General features: G+C 36.4%; 1 protein-coding gene across 1 annotated transcript in view; it reads right to left on the bottom strand.

Moving 5' to 3' along the window:
* Positions 1–9,173: 9,173 nt before the first annotated feature.
* NAALADL2 (N-acetylated alpha-linked acidic dipeptidase like 2) overlaps positions 9,174–18,722 on the bottom strand; it is a 253,407-nt gene continuing 243,858 nt past the window's right edge. Inside the window, exon 14 of the mRNA XM_062005290.1 lies at positions 9,174–9,477. Within this exon, the coding sequence (XP_061861274.1) occupies positions 9,279–9,477 (199 nt within the window). The 3' untranslated portion in view covers positions 9,174–9,278. The remainder of the gene's footprint in view (positions 9,478–18,722) is intronic.

The raw sequence follows: 18,722 nt of genomic DNA on the forward strand, positions 1-18,722 counted from the left end.
AAGCAAATGTCCTCATAATTACATGATCCTATAGACTCCACTCCCACATGGATCTCAACACTAATACTTGATGAGAAATGCAGGTGCAAGAAATGACATTGCAATCTCAAGGTTAAAGAAAACAGTGGGGATAACTGGTTATATTCCCATCTCTCAGATGAATCTGGCCTATAGCAAGCCTGACTACTTAGAAGGCTTATATGTTAAATGTTCTTTTCTTTCTTTCTTTTTTTAATTTAATGTTATTTTCTTGTTCACAGAATCACAGAATCTTAAGGGTTGGAAGATAGATACTTGGTAAAAGAGGATAATGCCAGTCTCCTAAGCAGAGCCACAGAACCAGATTTTGACATGCAGGCAAAGAAATTTTAGATTCAATGACATTTTTCAGTAATATCAACTTTCAGAGATCTATCAGCAAGAATTGCAAACCAGATACTTGCATAAAATTTTTTATATACTGTTGGCTTTTATTTCAATGGCACAAATTTCCATGGCTTAAAGGAAACATTCTGAAGGAATGTGTTTCACAAATTAGTCTTTAACATTACATGAGATATTCTAGTCAGAGTTGCACTTTGTATGGAGCTAATGTGTCAAATCAGGTTAACAATCTAGCCACAATTAAAAATATTAACAAGGTATCACTTTTTCCTTTTAATAAGGGGAACAGAAAAGCAATTAAAAAAATACACAAAATGGAAATAAAGTTTAGAAACATATGTTAATTTACAACGGAACTATTTCATTACACCTCTCAAGTGCTTTGTAAGTACAGAAAAGCCTCCAAGTTCTCATGTACTATAAGCAAAACACGGAATTCATATTTTCTTGAGATAACAACTATCTCACAATTTCAGGGAAAAGACTAATCATCTGAATTTTACATAATCGGAATATTACATAACATTAGGATTTTCAGAACTGACTGGTCTCTTCCTTCAGATAGCATTAAAGTTCAGTATCTCTTTTTTAATGGTCTAATATTGAATACTTTTGAGTTTGACACAAAGTCTCTATCCACTTTTAAAATTCTTGATTCTTAAAAACATGCTGGGATAATTTCTTCCTACCTGAAAGACCAATTACTTGAATATTTGGGCTTTATATATACCAGCATCTAAAAATGTGGATAATTCAAAATTTACCTGTCAGTAAATTATCACATCCCAGGTTCTGAGGTTCTGTCTATTTTTTTTTTCTTCTTTGCTTTTTTACCTTCTTCTCATTATGTTTTAAGGTCCTGGGATCCATGTTACTGAATTAGCAGCTTGAGAGGTGTATGTTACAGCTCACTAGCAGAACCAATTAAAAAAAAGAAAGCAAAACAAATGAAAAAGAAAATGGATACAATTCTTAATCATTCAGTGCAATGTACATTATACACATCTTCATATTCCAGTTTAATTTCCAGCAAAAGTGTAACTGTGGAAACGAAGTTGTCAAATTCACAACCACTTTCACAAAATGTCTATTACTGAATTCCAGTCCACAGTGCCTTCTGTACAAACACTCTCCCAGACTGCAAAAATCATATTCATAGCACAAACAAGTAAAATGTGCTTCTTAACCAAACTACATAGAATCTACTTACATTTATGGCCAACGTTACCTTTTATTACACTATGTTATAAAAGTACAAATGGATACAAAGTAAACTAATTTTGCAAATAAGCTATTTTATTCAGACCCAACATTCTATAATGTGTCAGGAAAATCAACCTTTCATTGCACATTTCCACATAATATGATATTTATTGGTTTCCAGGAATCACTGCATCAAGTTTATACTACTGCATGGTCAAAAGTTCTAGTTTATTAATATTCTGCATTGATTAGCTATCAATTGTAGCAACTTGATTTTGCTACATGAAAATGCAGAAGAAGCTGGAATAAAGGAGTCATCATTCAGGCATCTCACATTCTGTGTCAAAGCTCCACAAAGATCACAACTTGACAGCTGCTCTTTTGCATACAAAAGGAAGAAATGTTTGAACATTCAATCTGATTAGGTAAACTCTGTAAAGTGTTACAGGATACAAAATAATAGTTCATATGGAGACTGATGTGATCACTAACAACAGCATTTGAGCCCTAATCCTCAAAAGTACAGCAATGAGAGCACACAATACATTACCTTGCAGCTAGGTAGGGATGCAGTGCTAAAATCTGGCCTTAGGCTGAAGAGTATTATTTTCCAACCCCCAAAAAATATCTGTTCCAACTCTCTTCACTTGTGCTTTTTCTCACTATATGAGAAAACTGCTAGGATACTTGAATGTGAAGTGCTCCCTGAATTCATTATACTTCCTCTGGATGTAGAATCAACATTCATTTTCCATTTGTCTCAGAATACCAAATCATAATATATGTGATAAGAGTATGTTGTATTAACTTGCATAAACTGCAAAGGGAAAACAAAGAGAATTTGTATTCATCTTATCTGCTTTAAGTATGAAATATTAAGCACCTCCTTATTTCTCCTCTAGTGGATTCACAGACTACAATGTTTCAGCTGTTGAGAACGGGAAATGAGACTGTATGAAAAAAACCTCTCAGTGTTCCAGTACTTTTCCAAAATACCCAGTATATAGACTGAAAACATCAGAAGTTTGGGAAGCACTTACCAAGTATTCTGTTCAAATTTTTAGGGAAAGGGGGCAACAGCAGTTTCTGTAGCAGGCTAACATTAGTTAGACCTGTCCGTCTCACTTTGGTGTCGTTTGGGCCAGCATCAGGACTGTGCTATGTAAAAGCTGAGTGGGGCTGTAAAAGACACTAATTAAAAACTGTGTAGATACTCTGACAGCTCAGACATCTCCCCAACACGCCACCTGTAGTAAGAGCTTGTAGCAAGAGCCAAGAGAACTCAGTATTACATTGCTATATCACCAGTATGCTCAGGAGGGAACAGTTTCAAGTGTGGGAAAATTAGCAGGACTCTACAATACTATTAAAAAAACATCTGTTCTCTTAAATTAGTGCCTCAAAGCATCATATTGCATATCTATACCACTGCATGCTAAAGATAGTTGCTCAAACATATCACATCACACACATTAACATTAAGGTCAGTAAAGGATCTCCTCCCAAAGATCATACTTTGAAATATCACTTTCAATTCTATTGAATTATCCAAAAATGATCAAACAAGATATTATACTGTCTTAACACATGGTAAGCTTTCCATAAACGGCAAAGGCAGCACACATTTAAAAGAGAATAAAAAAAGGGGGAGGGGGGGCAAGACTTCAATTTCAAAGTCTTGTTTGAAATCAGAGAAAAGTAGCTTAAACAAAACCCTATTCATTTTAACCAAATGGATTAGGCAGATGAGTAAGCATATACTAGATTTACATGGCAAAAAAGTTGTTCCATGTCTATATTCTGACTGCATTTTTTAAATTAAATTCTTGTATTAAATCCAATCTGTGGAGCTCATAAGAGAATGTGTGCATTAATCCCTGACAACATTTATAATAACTATTAGGTTTATACTATAAAATAACACAGCACATATAAACACATATAAACAACATTCTGATAACAAATCTTTTGGGAAATTCCACAAATAATCACCAAATTCATGTAGATTAGTACCCTGATAGTTGGCAAGTCTGCTGAAAAACACAGACCAAATCAGTAAGCCTGAGGGGAAACAAAATATTTCAATACATCTATATCTGTAGGTGTATGCATTCTCCAGTTATGACGAGTGTGTACGAGCAACAGCAGAAATAACCAGTGGCAAGAGGATTAAAAATAGGAAATGAAAATATTGGGCTTGATAGCACCATAGTTTTAGTCTAATACAGTCTAATTTAGATATTCTTAAATCCTTTGCTTCCTAGATGAACATTCATTATTTTTAGGCACTTCCTAGGTTTAAGTGTGCACGTTCAAGTACAGGTTTGTGCATATGGCTTCAGTCGTTATCATCCTTGATCATTTAAACACTGCAATACTGTGTTTCCATTTTTGTATATAGTATATGTACCTTTTTGTATCATGTAATGAAAAGTACTGGATTGCATGCACAAGGCCTGAAAAAAATCACATGCTTACATACTGCTTATTTTATTTTCTAGACAGGCAGTAGGTAGTACCAACCCTGATTAAGTTTGCCTATCATATTTTATTTATCCAACTTCAAAAAACTTATTTCAAACCTTTCGCGATTATCAACTACCTACACTGATATTTTTGACAGTATTTCCTGATCCAGACATTAGAGAGAAAAAAGACATGAAAAAAAATTTTGCAGGCCACAAGAAAATCTGTTTCCATTCAAGCAAGTTATAACTGATAAAAAAATCACTCTTAGTACAACAAACAGGAGAGAATACTTTGTATTTAGCAGATGATGTCTCCTTATATTTTATCCATTTGGATCTGAGCAGGACTTCTCCATCACTTTCGGCTCTTTATTACGGTCAGCTGTAGCAGGAAAAAGGAGGTAAACTGAAAGGAGGGACAAAAAGCATGACTGAGATCAAACGGAGAGAGGAGAGGGATTAATTTGGTGGTTTGCAAATTAAAGGGGAAACTAAGAAGAGGTGGTTGGTAAATTAATGGGATTAATAACAGGTAATAAGGAACCAGAATGGATGATAGAAAACCAGTGGTTTATGACCGAGAAAAAAAGGTTGAGGAATGGGGAAATTCATCACACGGCATGAGAATGCAAGAGAGGTAGAATGCAAGGAATGCAGCAGGTTGGAGAAGATGGTAGCAGAGGCAGGAAAGATCACCTGATAGTTAAAGCCACCAAAAATTATCTGGTGTGATGACATCTTATTCCTGCATTGGTAAGCAAGTAATTTTTACCATTAATATAACTTTAATAGAAAGTAGCTAATTGTGTACTACATATTTCTGAGACATTTACTTGCCATACTGAAATCTCTACCCCAAGTTTTGTAGACTCCAACAGATGACACCTTACTATGTTCTGAATATGTTATAGAGTGCTAAAGGGAATGAATGCCTTCCACACTGTGCTTTTTTTCCTGAGAGAGCAACCCTAATGTATGGCATAGATACCCATTTCCGAGCAACACAGATAACAGCTTGTAACACAAAGCTTTTGAGGAAACTTCTAATGGCTCCCTTGAGAATATAGGCCAAGACATAACTATGTTTATGGTACTTAATAGCTTTTAAAGTCAGAATGACCCATAGAATTATCTTTCCTGATTTTCTGCATAACACAAGCTGTAGAATTGCACTGAACTCCCAAAGTTTGGTTAAAATAGATACATTCATAGCACATGGATATAAATATACTGATGAGTATTTTTTCTCTCTGCATTTTCTAATGCATGTTTTGTTTTCAGTTATTGTCTTAATGTATACAGAAATCCTGTGATTTGGAAATGTACAAAAAGATTTCAAAAAATAAAGACATTAGTTTCTTCAACTTAAAAATAAACCCCATGGCTTAAAGGACAAATCTCCTTATACAAACTTTTAAACATATTAACTGTGAAATCCTAGAGACCTTGGCCAAGACTTTTCACTGAATTAAATTATGTTTATCTGTTGAATGTCTGCAATTACACCAATTAAAAAGATGTAACAGCTAAGAAATAGAGGGAGAGAAATAGAGAAACGCTGTCTCTGGAAGAAGGAAACACTTCTCTGTGCAAGTGACCAAGCACTGCCATAGGTTGCACAGAGAGGTTGTTGAATCTCTATCCTTGGAAGATATTCAAAAGCAATCTGAATAGAGTTCCTCCTCTTGGGTGACTAGCTCTAGGTGATCCTTCTTGAGCAGGGAGGTTGGACTATGTGACTTCCAGAGGTTCCTTCTTGATACCTGAGAGATTTAACCTTTCCCTGCCTACTGCTGCAAGAACTGAGCTCAGCTGAAATGCCTTCTTTTACACCGCTAGACTGAAATAGTTTCCTAAAAGATAAGTAAAGCAATGTGTTTGCTGATTTTCTTATGTGGTTATTTTTTACACCTACATTGAAGTAGATATATCACTGCAAGTAAAACCATGTTTGCACAACAATTCGAAGATACAAGGCAACTGCATATTTGTGTGTTTGTGTATTTGCACAGATACTGTTTTTCCTGGATGATAAAAGCAATTAACTGTGTTTTTTAAGGTTATTTTTCAAAATCCAGCTCCCATGTACTTACTATTCATGCAAAGTTGATTGTACTTTAGCTTCTTTATGGACTCTTTAAAATACACACTAATGAAATCTTATTAGCTTTTTATTATCAACTGTCTCAACACACAAATATTGCAAGCTGCAGGGATTTTCTGGTCACTGTGAGCATGACTCCAAAGTACTTAGCAATCAATGCATTTGTTATTCAGTCTCTGGCAGCTGATGTTTCTGAAAAGGTAACAAATTTTTAGTATCATTCAGGCAATTTGCAAACATACTTCTGCCTTTAATGGCACGTTGTTTATTTCAACACAACACAGGAATGAATTCTACCTAGGTAAGCTACTGTGATTCACTAGCACCTTCTTTTAGCTGATGTTCCACTGCTGTCTGGGATAAAATCCTATGTTAGAAACACACTAGGTATATAGGACCTTAACTTGCCATAAATTCTTTGAAGTCAATAGGTAGGATTTAAAAATCAATGGAAAGATATGGCTCAAAAGTGCCTTTCCCAAAGCTATAATGGCACAAATATTATCACTGAGCACTCACTTATACGTAAGATCTGGCCATTTGACATAAACGCCTAGAGCTTTAGAATTGTGAGATGACATTGAAATCAATGCATTTAAGTCCATAAATAGCTCATCTGACTCATCTCACCAACAAGAATATATGATTGTCTCTAGGACAGACAGGCGTTTATAGCAGCAGTGCTTTTTGTGGCAGAGTACTTTGAAGTCTGCTGTTCGGAAAGTGGTTATAGAAGGACATTAGGGAGAAAACAGGATAAATGTTTTAGTGAGGAATTACATGGTTGAGAAATCATACATGAGGGATACCGTTCCCAACAGATTTCACTGATTTTGCATGAGTACACTTTGGTTACATTAGAGGTCGTTTTGGTGGAACATACAAAGACTAAGGAAGCACTTGCTAAGTTCACCTGGCAGAATTAAAGGAAGTGTTGACTTCTATTTCCAGTCTCTTAATGGCACCTGACCCTATATCATTTAGAATCATAGATGTTAGCTCCACAGTAAGTCAGCACTCTAAAGAAAACACCTTACTAACCGAACTGTTAGAAGAGTGGTCTCTATTAGAAAATACAATTCAAATGGAGTGTGCCCAGTACATCTCCCAATAGTATCACAAAATAACCATCGAACTCAAGCATGGTTATTCCATCCATTTAAGTATTACAATAATAAAAACTATGGAAACAAGGGGATGAGAAAACATTCTAGTACCAGAAAAAATTTACTCTTCAGAAGTCAAATTCTCTCTGCAGTAAACAAAATTGGTACCAGCATTAGCAAAAGAATAATCATATACTCTTGCTTATCAGATGCCGAGTAAAGACAGGACATACTCATGTCTAAGCTGATGTAGTCATGTTGACTGATGAACATACTCTCAACTTCAGTTGTAGCTGCACAACTGCACAGCCCTGCTTCTGGTCAGACCCGAGATGCTTTTGTCCATGTTAGTTAACAACTTGCAAAGAAATGTAGCAACAGCATAGCGGTATGTACCTAGTCCCAGGTCAGTGCTAATAGAGACCCATTTGCCATGGACAGAAGCCCAGATTTGTCAATAACTCTCATTTCTTGCTATGTGAACACACACTTTAAAATAGTCTTTCACCAAACTGTGCACTTTGACATTTTTCAGAAGGCAATTTTTTAACATTAATTAATACAGATTCTTGGTCCATTTTTGTTGCAAACGGACACGTTTCTGTAATATTTCCATGGCAAACTGGGTATCAATACATTTAACCTTTCCATCAAATAAATTATATTTCAAATCTAAGTTTCTATATAAAATTAATTTTTAAAGCTCTAACCCCAGAATTTTCTGAGATTGTAAAACTCTAAACCCAATAGGGCTTAAAAATTTCAAATGTTTACATTATTCAGATTTGCAGTTCATAAGTGTGTATGTTATCCCCTAAGAGGTTAGGACACTGGACCTCCTGAACCTTTCACTCACAGATAGACTTCAGGTCAACAAGGTAATGGTGTGATTACAGCCTTTGTACAGGGCTTCCATTAATACAAACCAGATTTGAGTTTTAGCCCTGCAATATGCTTCATCAACTTCTGGCTTCAGAGGTGAATCCCTGCTTCTACAGCAGAGAGCAATTTATCTTAATGCTTTTCTGACAACCATCCAGGTCCTATATGCCAGTCACTACTGATGGAATGAGCCAGCCTGGAACAGCGGGTGATGTGGCTGAGTGGTGGAATCCAAAAAATTTTCCCAGAACTTTGATGACTTGCTTTCATTTATTGCTCCCTGGAAATTTAGGGAGACACCTTGAAGTGGACTGTTTTGATAATGTATAAGCTTATAGGGCTTGTAGCCTTATGAGACTAGGCAGTCCTTTTATTTAACAAAAAGATTCAAAGTATTTTTGTACATGTGCAAGTATTGAGTCAAACTCTTCAAATTGTTTCAAACCATCACAAAAAAAATATCTCCAAGAATTTCTAGAGAAAACTACTCTTTTTCATACAGAAATGGGATAACCAAAGTTTATCTATATTTTCAGAATTGAGGTATTTATTATTCCACAGAAGTTGAATTGCATCTGTAAGGATGTTTTGTGCATTTCCTGATTAATCTCAGTGCCGAATACCCAAGGAAGTGCCACATCCTTCAACTACTTACTTGAAAAGGAATAAGGAAGAAGATGAGTGTGCTGAGGAAGTTAAGAAACATGGGAGTACACTGAAGTCCCATTTTTCTGACCGAGTAGGCATTGAAAGCTCACCTGCATATGCATCTGGGGTGTCTCAGAACCAGATCTTCAGCATATTGCAGGACGTGCTCGGTACTTTACAAGATTGTTGTCTTAGTCATAAAAATATATTTTACATATAAAAATACAGCAGATATCCTTCAAAAAATCCTATCTTAAGTGTTATTCCCTCTCATTGTTTTATACATCCAGAAACAGACATTTGAGATACACCATGAACAGTGCAAACGACTGTTTTATATTTATAAAAACACACACTGCAGTACCTTTAAGTGTCAACTGAAAGAAAAGTTGAGAAAGGTTTTATCCTCACAGAAATTCTGGTCCAAGTTGAACGTTTGTTTAGCAAGTTGTAAACAGATGCCTTAGAATGCAGAAAATCTTCTCATTTCTTTCCAGCTAAGGTAGTCTCAAACACATCAAGTCCTGCTTTGAAGTAAACCTGAGCTGAATTGATGCTGTTCAGCACCTCTGACAAGGCTGCTTGAATGGTCTCATTTGACTGATGTAGTTTGCGGTGCTCCAGTGCCTCTAGCAGTACTGAGAACTGGCTTGTCCTTTCATCTAGTCTGTACAGAATATTTCTAGAAGAGAACAATGGAGAATGGTGAATTTTTCACTCAAGTCAATTCATCAGAAATCATTAAGAAATGTTGCATCAGCCACACTTTACAGACAACACCTATGTTGCACAATAAAAGCTGACCCATGGCAAACTGAAAGACAGTATATTTATTGCAGCTTTGGAAACTACATCTGTTCATCGACCCAGGTGTGCATACATTGAAACATTTACTAAATCAGTCAAAGAAATCTCACATTCCTCTTTCACCACTCAAAGTTTTATCCAAAAATGTGAGCCTGGACCTCTTTCACCTCTCAAAGTATTTCATGTCTCAGCAGGATTCAATTTATTACCTTCTAAAAAAGTTTGCTTATCACTGTGGATCCCTAGACACTGATTTCACACCCCCCCCTGCCCTGCCCTATCCACTCCTGCTATTTATTTCACACTATAGAGGTAAAATTCTAGCTGCATTGGAATCAATGGTAAAACTCTCATTGCCTTCAGCAGAGCCTTTATTTCATCAATAGTCCTTTGTGGCATCAGAACAAGAGCAAACCATCTTTAATGTCATGTACTTGAGGAAGGAAATAAATGGAACGTACAGCTAAACCCTTATGAAACAAAATCTCCGTTTTCCTATAATATCTGCAAGACCTTTTAATGGCTTGTATAAAAACACATGCAGAGGAAATGCCTGCTCTCTTGGAAATGTTATCTATATGAGGTGTTGAAGACTCAGAATTCAAAGCTAGTCAGTGATTTCAATGAGACTCTTTGAAGCAGACTATAAATGTTATCTAAAAGCAGGTGTAATCATTACCCTAATTAGAAAAGCATGTAAATACCATAAATCTCCACCCCGGAGCTCCTTTGACTGTAAACAGAAGTGAGTGAAATTGAAACAGAAGAGCTACATATGACTTGGTGCACAGTCTTATCTTTAAATACAAGACTGGTGTTTAGGACAGAGGAGTTATTTTACAGAATGTAGCCAGCAAGAAAGCAGACAACTTAGTAACCTAACTGCATGGCAGAACAGACCCAATGGCAACTCTAAATGAGTAATAAAACTGCCAAGTACTTACAAGACAAATGACCACAAAAAGTGTATCTTATCAATATGTGAATCCTCTAATTTCCAGTCTACATGAGGGAACTCTAACGAAGTAGCCCAATAAATGACACCAGAGAGCATCCACAATCGTCTGCTGTGGGGTTTTTTTCCCCAGTTTGAAAAATGCTTTGAAAGAGGGGCAGTATTTTCCAAAGATATGAAATAATCCTTATCCTTGAAATATAATTTTTCAGTTTTTGTTTTCTCCTTGCTACATTGGCTATACACCCAAGCCCAGCAATGTGCAATAGGAATGGTAAGCTTTTTGTCCCCTGACAGCAGTGCTTCTAGCCATTTTGAGTGTTCTGCAAAGTAATACATAGCAATTTTAAACAGAAGAGGGAAATAGTTTGTACCCAATGCCACAGCAGAAGGATGACTTACATATCTTACATATCAGTACATCATCACTAACCTGGATCTTTTAGACTGAAACACATTAGGAGCACTTGCAGGAAGAGCTCAGTGGGGACAGAAATCTTCATCAAGAGAATGATAATGCACAGATGTGGCAATAACTTCTTCAGCTTGTGCTGCGGCAGCCAGAGGACAACTGCCTGCTTCTTCAGTTCTGAGCTGAGCTGATGATACTGTTTCTGGAGACTAAGATGCAGCTTACACTCAAAGATGACTAAGGGTATATTATGGACTGTCTCTAAAGTGTCTCTGTGATACAGTAAATGAAAACTGTGTATGCTGAGACAAGATAAATTCTTAGTTGGTTGGTTTTTAAGGATAGGCTGTGCTATGGGAAATACTGTAGTTTTCAAAGCAGGGATTGATTTTGCTCCCTCTGAAATCAATTCAGGGACTCCTGCTGAGATTGGTGTGAGCAAAACTAGGCTTTTGAAAAACTCTCCTCTTACTTTCAATAGTTCACAAGGAGACAGAAGCCGGTTCAGAACCCCTGAAAGCCCTTGAACAGCAGGGGCAAAACTAGAGATAATCACATTACTTTCTACTTTCAGGAGGCATGTGACAGCCCCATCTGGTTGCTGGTGGCTGGGAGAGTCTGACTGAGCTAGAATTCTGCTTCAAATGCTCACAACACTGGTATCTTGATCTACATTAGGATCACTCCATTCCTTTATTGCAAGTTATGACAACTAATAAAAATGTCACAGGACAATAACCATCAGCACAGAAATAATGACTTAGGCTGCCAGAAGTCAGACCCTAAAGACAGGATGACCTGAAGACTGGAACACATGGGACTGCTGACAAAATGTCTGTGGTGAATAGGAACAGATCTATCCCATCTCCAAACATGCTCTAAACAAGTCACATAGGTGAAAAAGATGTTTTACCTTGACATATAAGGATGTTAATACAGTTTAACTCTATTGCTGTGATTTTGGAATCACAGGTCATTACACAGTAAGTCCCCGAGCAGCTGATCCACTGTAAACAACAAGTATTCCCAGCCCATCCCACCCGACTATCCTACAAACCAGTGTCTAATGAGAAAACCTTCACTGCCTGATGAATGAGACGACAGTCTAATGTATAATTTAAAAGAATATCTCAACTTTTGCAATAGCAACATGACTTCAGCACAGCTGACTGCATAGTATGACAGAACCTATTTCTTATTTTTATATATGAAAATACTAATTAGTAACATTATACAGCCCCTGTTTTGGGTTTTGTTTTTTTCCAGATATTCTGCTAGGAATTCTCACTAGGATCTTGTATTTTCCAATTATTTATCTTTGCTTGGCAAGCCATGTCAGTCCTTTGTTGCATAAAATGATTTCTTTCTTTATGCATGTTCGTGAGAGTCAATTTATACAATTTTACTTCTTATCTCTGCCCAAGCTTCACTGCATGAAAAAAAATGGTTGGTCCAGTTTATTACTTCCAAGCCTTTACAAGTCAGAAAACTGTTTTCATTAAAGATTACTCATGGGCTGAAAAATAAAACCAGGCCATTTCACTGGCACAAGATATCACTATGTGACCACAACATGCATAATGATACCAAGAGACTTTAATTTATACTGTGAAATTCAATTACTTCTGCATTCCTTGATACAAATTGGTTTTGTAGCCTACACCTCTAAAACAACAATTTCAGCTTCTGGCCTAATTGCTTAAGTATCTACCTTCATCTTTAACTATTTTGATCTCATAAACATAATTCACACAGTCAGCCTGACCCACACAAAACAAAAGAGACTCCTAAACAGAAAAGGGTGATACATTATTGATAAGACTAATGAAATTACAACAGCCATCATTCATCTTAACAGGCTTGTTTCAATGACACACCACAGTGACCCGAAAAGTGTAACACTGAAGTAGGAAATCTAATTAATAACTTCAGGCAGCACCACTAAAAGAGGTGAAATGGTTCCAAACAAAATAATCAGCTTTAGTAAGCTAAAGCAAAAACATGACAGAACTGAATTCTAAAAGAACCTTTTCCATAACTTTCATGAGCCCTCTGCAGGCCTATGAACGTAAGCACTATTGATTGAAACAATGCTCTTAAGAGTTAAATGCTGTTTTACATTATCACAAATAAGGAAGCAATCTCACCCCCACCAGACCAAAATGCATCTGACAAATTATTGAATGAGAGATACCACTAAAACCACATTGACTTTAACACCACTTCAAGCTGATTATTCAGGTACTTACAATGAGCTTTCTATCCGAGAGCTTAGGTGTGAGATTTTGAAAAGTAATTATTAAATCATTAGGAGATGATGACAAGTGTTCTGTCCCACACGAAATGTGTGCAGGTTTTCTCTGTGGAATCCCATCAGAATTATTTACAGATAAATGCTATGGGCAGCCTCTGTCTGTTCTAGTTCTAACACAACATGCTGTGGCTACAGGTGCTTCAGCATCCACACAAATTCAATCTTATAAATCCTTAAATTATTTCTTCTTGTACTCACCAAGAAACAAAGCATTCTGCAACAGGGATTCTCTGCATTCCCCTTTCTCTTGATTATGTTGTTTCGAATGTACTTTTCTTACATCAATGAGTTTATTTTTGTTCACATTTGTCGAACATAAAATATTATTAACATGGTAAATAAACAAAGGCATTCTAATAACAATATTTACATGTTGAGACTTCAAGTTCCAGAGTATGTTTATTTATTGTAGGGTATAAAATATTACAAATTCTTCTTCTCTGGAAACTGTATGAGCAGATTTATACTAGTTTATTTACACTAGTTTGTACCTCAGAAAATTTTATAGGGAAGGTACAGAAGGCTTCCCTTATTCCTCTGGGTCCCCTTATCCTTTTGATCACCAACAGTGCTTCTCCTTTGTTCTCTTTCTACTTTTTTTAAACTGTTTTACACTCACATACAGTTATTTTATCTCACTTTATTTCACAGTACTATTGTGGCAGAATAGGTTTATAATAATAAAATTATAACTGCTAGCAATATAAGACTAACCTTTATCAGGACAAAAATTTATTAACTGGTAAATTGTCATTACATGTTATTATAGTGGATCCAGAGAAAAAATGTTTTCCTACAATGCTCATTTCTTGCTGGATCAGATGTTGGAAGTCACTGTCTCTGCAGCCATGTGACCAAACAACATGCCTGTGACCAAGAAAGATGGGGATATGGTAGCCAATCTTTTAGTAACAGCTAAATTACTAAATGTCAATCTATTCCTTCGTCATCCTAAGTCCCTGCAAACTCAGCATGTCATATTTAAGGATCTTTTATTTGTAATATGTTGTTCCTAACTTTTGTTTGCTGCACATCTTATCTATTTTTAAGAGAACTCAACTGTTTTCACTTACTGCTTTCATTCATAGGACTGCAAATTGCCCCACTAGTATATATTAGGGAAGGTGATATATTTACATCATGTACACTCAAAGGTGAGTGTCTGCTAGAAAGATATGTATTTGCATGCTTTTAGCAATTGACAAGGTCCAGGCAATCCAGATAGCAAACCTAAATAAAGTCCAACCTACTGGAAGGCATTTCAAAGGCATTGTTACATGACAGAGGTAAGCCAGACAAATTCTGTCCCTGCCAGATAGAAATTTATCTTGCATATGAGACAGGAGTTGGACACCTCTAATTGAGTCAGTTATGGCAAAGGAGGTTATGGTAAGTCTGCATTTAACAAAATCCTGTTGGGATGCGGGACTGCAAGGAGGTAATTATTCCAGGTTTGAATTCATTTCTGAGAGGCCAATTTAGAATAGAGCTTGTTAAAAAAATAAATCCCGATTTTGGCAGCTCTGTGAAGTGGCTTGAGGCTTGGTTTGGCTTGATTGCCTGCCAAATAAACAAAGGAAAATAAGGTAGCTGAACTGGAATGGTAGCAGGTTACAAGATATATTATCTTTTATTTGCCTACAGTTCTCTCTGATGATAGCACTGTTTTAAAGGTAACAAATGCATTGTTGTAAAACACACTAATCTCCTACTGAATTATTACTAAACTCTAATCCTACCTCTAGCATAAGTTTCAGCTTGATGCATCGTGTGAGCCTTAGATCTTTGTAAAGGCCCTGAGTGCACAGAACACATCTTCCTGGCTGCTCCCAGGCCTCCCCTGCTTGCATTGCTTGGACACTACAGGCCTCATATGTTTGCCGTGGTATCATGCTTGGCCCCCAGCCTTGAGAAAGGAACCAGTCCTTATCACCCCCTGACAATCTGCACCTAAACAGGTGACCCGATCAGATAACTCTACCAACACTTATCCTAAACTCATCTATAGAGCCTCTGACCTTTAAACCTGCACTGGTGATAGGTATGACTAAAATTCAACAGCCACAGAAAACATTCACTTTCATGTCTTTCTCAAACATCTAAGAAAATCATTCTTTTGGTAGTTGAATAGTTGCTGTCAACAGAAAAGACTGACATAAAGTTAACTCAATATTAAATTTGGTTTTCTGATATTAGGACAGTGCTCTGTGATGGCTGGGAAAAGATTTCAAACAAGATTCTGTATCTATGACAACCTGTAACAAAACTTTTTCACTTTCATTAAATAAACAATAATTACTTCATTTCTTTCTGTCACTTTTATATTTTCGTGGCTTATGAGAGCAAGCCAGCTTCTAGTATAACATTAAATAACCACAAACAAATGGAAGCTGGAAGCTTGATGCAAGTTGTAATAATAAGAGAACTGATGTTCTCAAACAGCCTCAAATAAAAATAATGGAGCTAAGAAGTCTGAGTAGGTTAAACCAAGCTTAAGTTAAATCAAGCTTCAAGGGATGAACATCAACCTTAGGTTGCATTCATAGTTTTTCCTCCATTGAAAATTTGCTGAGTTTAGGAAACTTAGCTGTTTCTTGCTTTGCAATAAATAAGATCAGTAAGAAGAATTAATTCTATAACTCCAGCAGTACAGAATGACTTCACAGTATAGAAGAGGAAAGAAAACCAAAACTTTGGATGCACTTGTTTGTCAGAAGTTGCAAGTGGTTATTTATCACTGCTAAAGAGCAGTGCTCTAACTGATTAGGCACGTTTTTCTCTAGGGCATTATAGAAATTAATTGAGCAACTTCATATAGAAATTCCTCAAGAAGCCATAAAACATTCTTTGCCAAACAGCTTTCCAACCCTGTGTGCAGCTGATGAATGACACATAGTCCATAGAAAGGTAAAAATTCCTTGAAAATCCTTAAATTTTTCTGATTTTTTGAAATTTCTTAGAACAAGGACTTGCATCTATGCTTCAGAGTGATGATGCAGTGAACAAAATTAATATAACTGTATTTTAAAATGTTATTTGCTGGCAGCAACTGGTGTGAAATATACTTTGTTAAATTTCAAGTAACGTAGCTGTTGGTAACAAACGTAGACATGTTGTTCTTTGGTTGATTTATGCTAGACTTGCTTTTCAAATGAAAGAAACACATGCTTATGTTGAATAATTTGGAGGAAACGATTTTTCTTTTAAGTATGTCTCAGTCTGAAATACTCAAACTCAAAGCAGATGTGCTACTATTTTGAAGGACTTGAGGGAAGTGAATTAATAAAATTATTTCCAAATGGCTCACAGCTGATGTTCTGAAGGCTGCCTAAGGATTTTTACTTAAGGAATCATGCAAAACATCCGATTCCTAAGGAGGAGTACCATTTCCAAACAAAGCAGCAAGCAGCAGTCCAGTGTCTGATGCAATAAACTGGCGTGACCTCCATCTCCAGTTCTGATCTTGACTAAGTTTCTCATTGTGAGTAACTCCATGCCATGAGATGTGAGATCACTATCATCGTAGCCAGCCTCTGAAAGGTCATTATCATAAGAGTCAACCATGGAAAAGAAATGATGATGTCACAATATATTCTTTAAACAGATGCCTAAAGTTGTACTGTTTCTACCCTCAGAGGCATGAGCACACTAAATTAACACTTTTTCAACCCCAGTTAAGGTAATTTTCTTGTTAACGATCTCACCACCAAATTTCTAATCCCTATTGTCTGGGTAGTACATTAGTGGGAATAGTAACTGAATAATTTCTTCAGTGAATTTCACTTATTCTTGTACTATACTCAAGACATGTTCCTGGTTAATATTTCAAACATACTTGAGTGGTGTTAGCTGCCATGACCCTAAATGTGGAACCATATATTGCTTGTATCTAAAACATATTCTCAACTGTTTACAAGAAAAACAAAATAATGGATAAAATATTAAGTTTATCATAGTTAATACACTCAAAATCTAATACTTTGTACAAATTTCTGAGATCTTAGGCTATTTTTCTCTCTAACTAAATACTCTTGGCCTATTTAGCACCACAGGCACAAACCTGAGCAAGATCTGCCAGCAAGGGAAAATGGATGGAAACTGTATCCTAATGGGAAAGCTTGCTAGGCACTGGCATGAAAGATCTGTACTGAGCTCACTGAATGGACTTCTGTGAAAAGGTTTTTACAGTTAGCAGAACAACTGCTGTGAAATGGACTGAAACATCTAATAAGGCCACGTTTTCAAATAAATGTCATTATACAAAAACCCCCCAGGTTCTTTGCAAAGTCAACATTTGTGGAGAGCACAAGGAATTGTATGACCTGGTTAAAGTCTTGTCTTCAGGACCACCAATGCTGTGTTAAATTACAATATTTCCTGATCAAAAACATAATGGGTCTGATGAACAGAACTCTGTAAGTGTATTAATTAAAAGGATGGAAGAAAATGCAGGAAAAGTATGTAGAGGAAAAATAAATAAAGGCATGTACACTTGGGTTTACCATTCATATCAGCAAAGTCAGAAAGCTGGTTTCCAGCCATAACATAATCTCTAATTACAGTGGTTTTCTGCTTTTGCAGGTGTAATGAAAAGATTTTCATGTTCCCTGTTTAAATAAGCTTTAAAGTCAACCATAATTACATCTCTGCAGATGGCTAATTCAGTAGTATTTATGCAGCAAATGCTCTTTAAATAGTAAAAATTTACAAGACAACAAATACAGTCATTACTTCATGGTCATTACATCTACTGGTGATTCCAAAGGAAAAACTGTTTGAATTGCCACTCAGATGGATCAGGTGTTTTGAGTATGACTTACACTCACTTTATTGCATCTTCTCGGTATTAAGAAAGGGTGTAATTCAGCATGATTATCAGTCATGAGAAAAATAATAACCATAGCAGGAACCTGTAAGAACATTTTCAAACCAGTAATTGCTACTGATGTATGCAAGGATAAAAGTGCTGCTCCACACACGGATGAATGTTCTGGAGTCAATAAGCCAGCACGTGAAATTCTATCTGTCTGGCCTAAAGAATGAATAACCACAGCATCGATACATCCCCCACAGAGGGGCTGGGAAGATGACTACAGGACTCTTCCCAAAGCTGCCCAGTGCACACAGAATGCTGGGGCTGTTGGAATATTGTTCCTACAAGTCTAGCATGAATTTAAAAGTTTCTACAATTTCTTAACTATGCCGGTTCTGGGGAGCTGCACTGGTGGCAAGAGGTATCCTGGGGAAAGCTGCTTGTGCTATTCAGAGTTACAGCTGAATTTCAACACCGCATTATGTTCATCCTTTGAACAAGTAGATTCGTGATTGTATCTTCTTCCCAGTCCCTCAATCTCATTTTAAGTATCTGGCCCACCTGAGTGAAAAGGAACAGATCTTAATCATGTCTGGCTTCTCATAGCTGCTCAAGAGAGAAGAAAG

Source organism: Colius striatus, chromosome 12 (assembly GCF_028858725.1).
Source record: "Colius striatus isolate bColStr4 chromosome 12, bColStr4.1.hap1, whole genome shotgun sequence".
Lineage (NCBI taxonomy): Eukaryota > Metazoa > Chordata > Aves > Coliiformes > Coliidae > Colius > Colius striatus.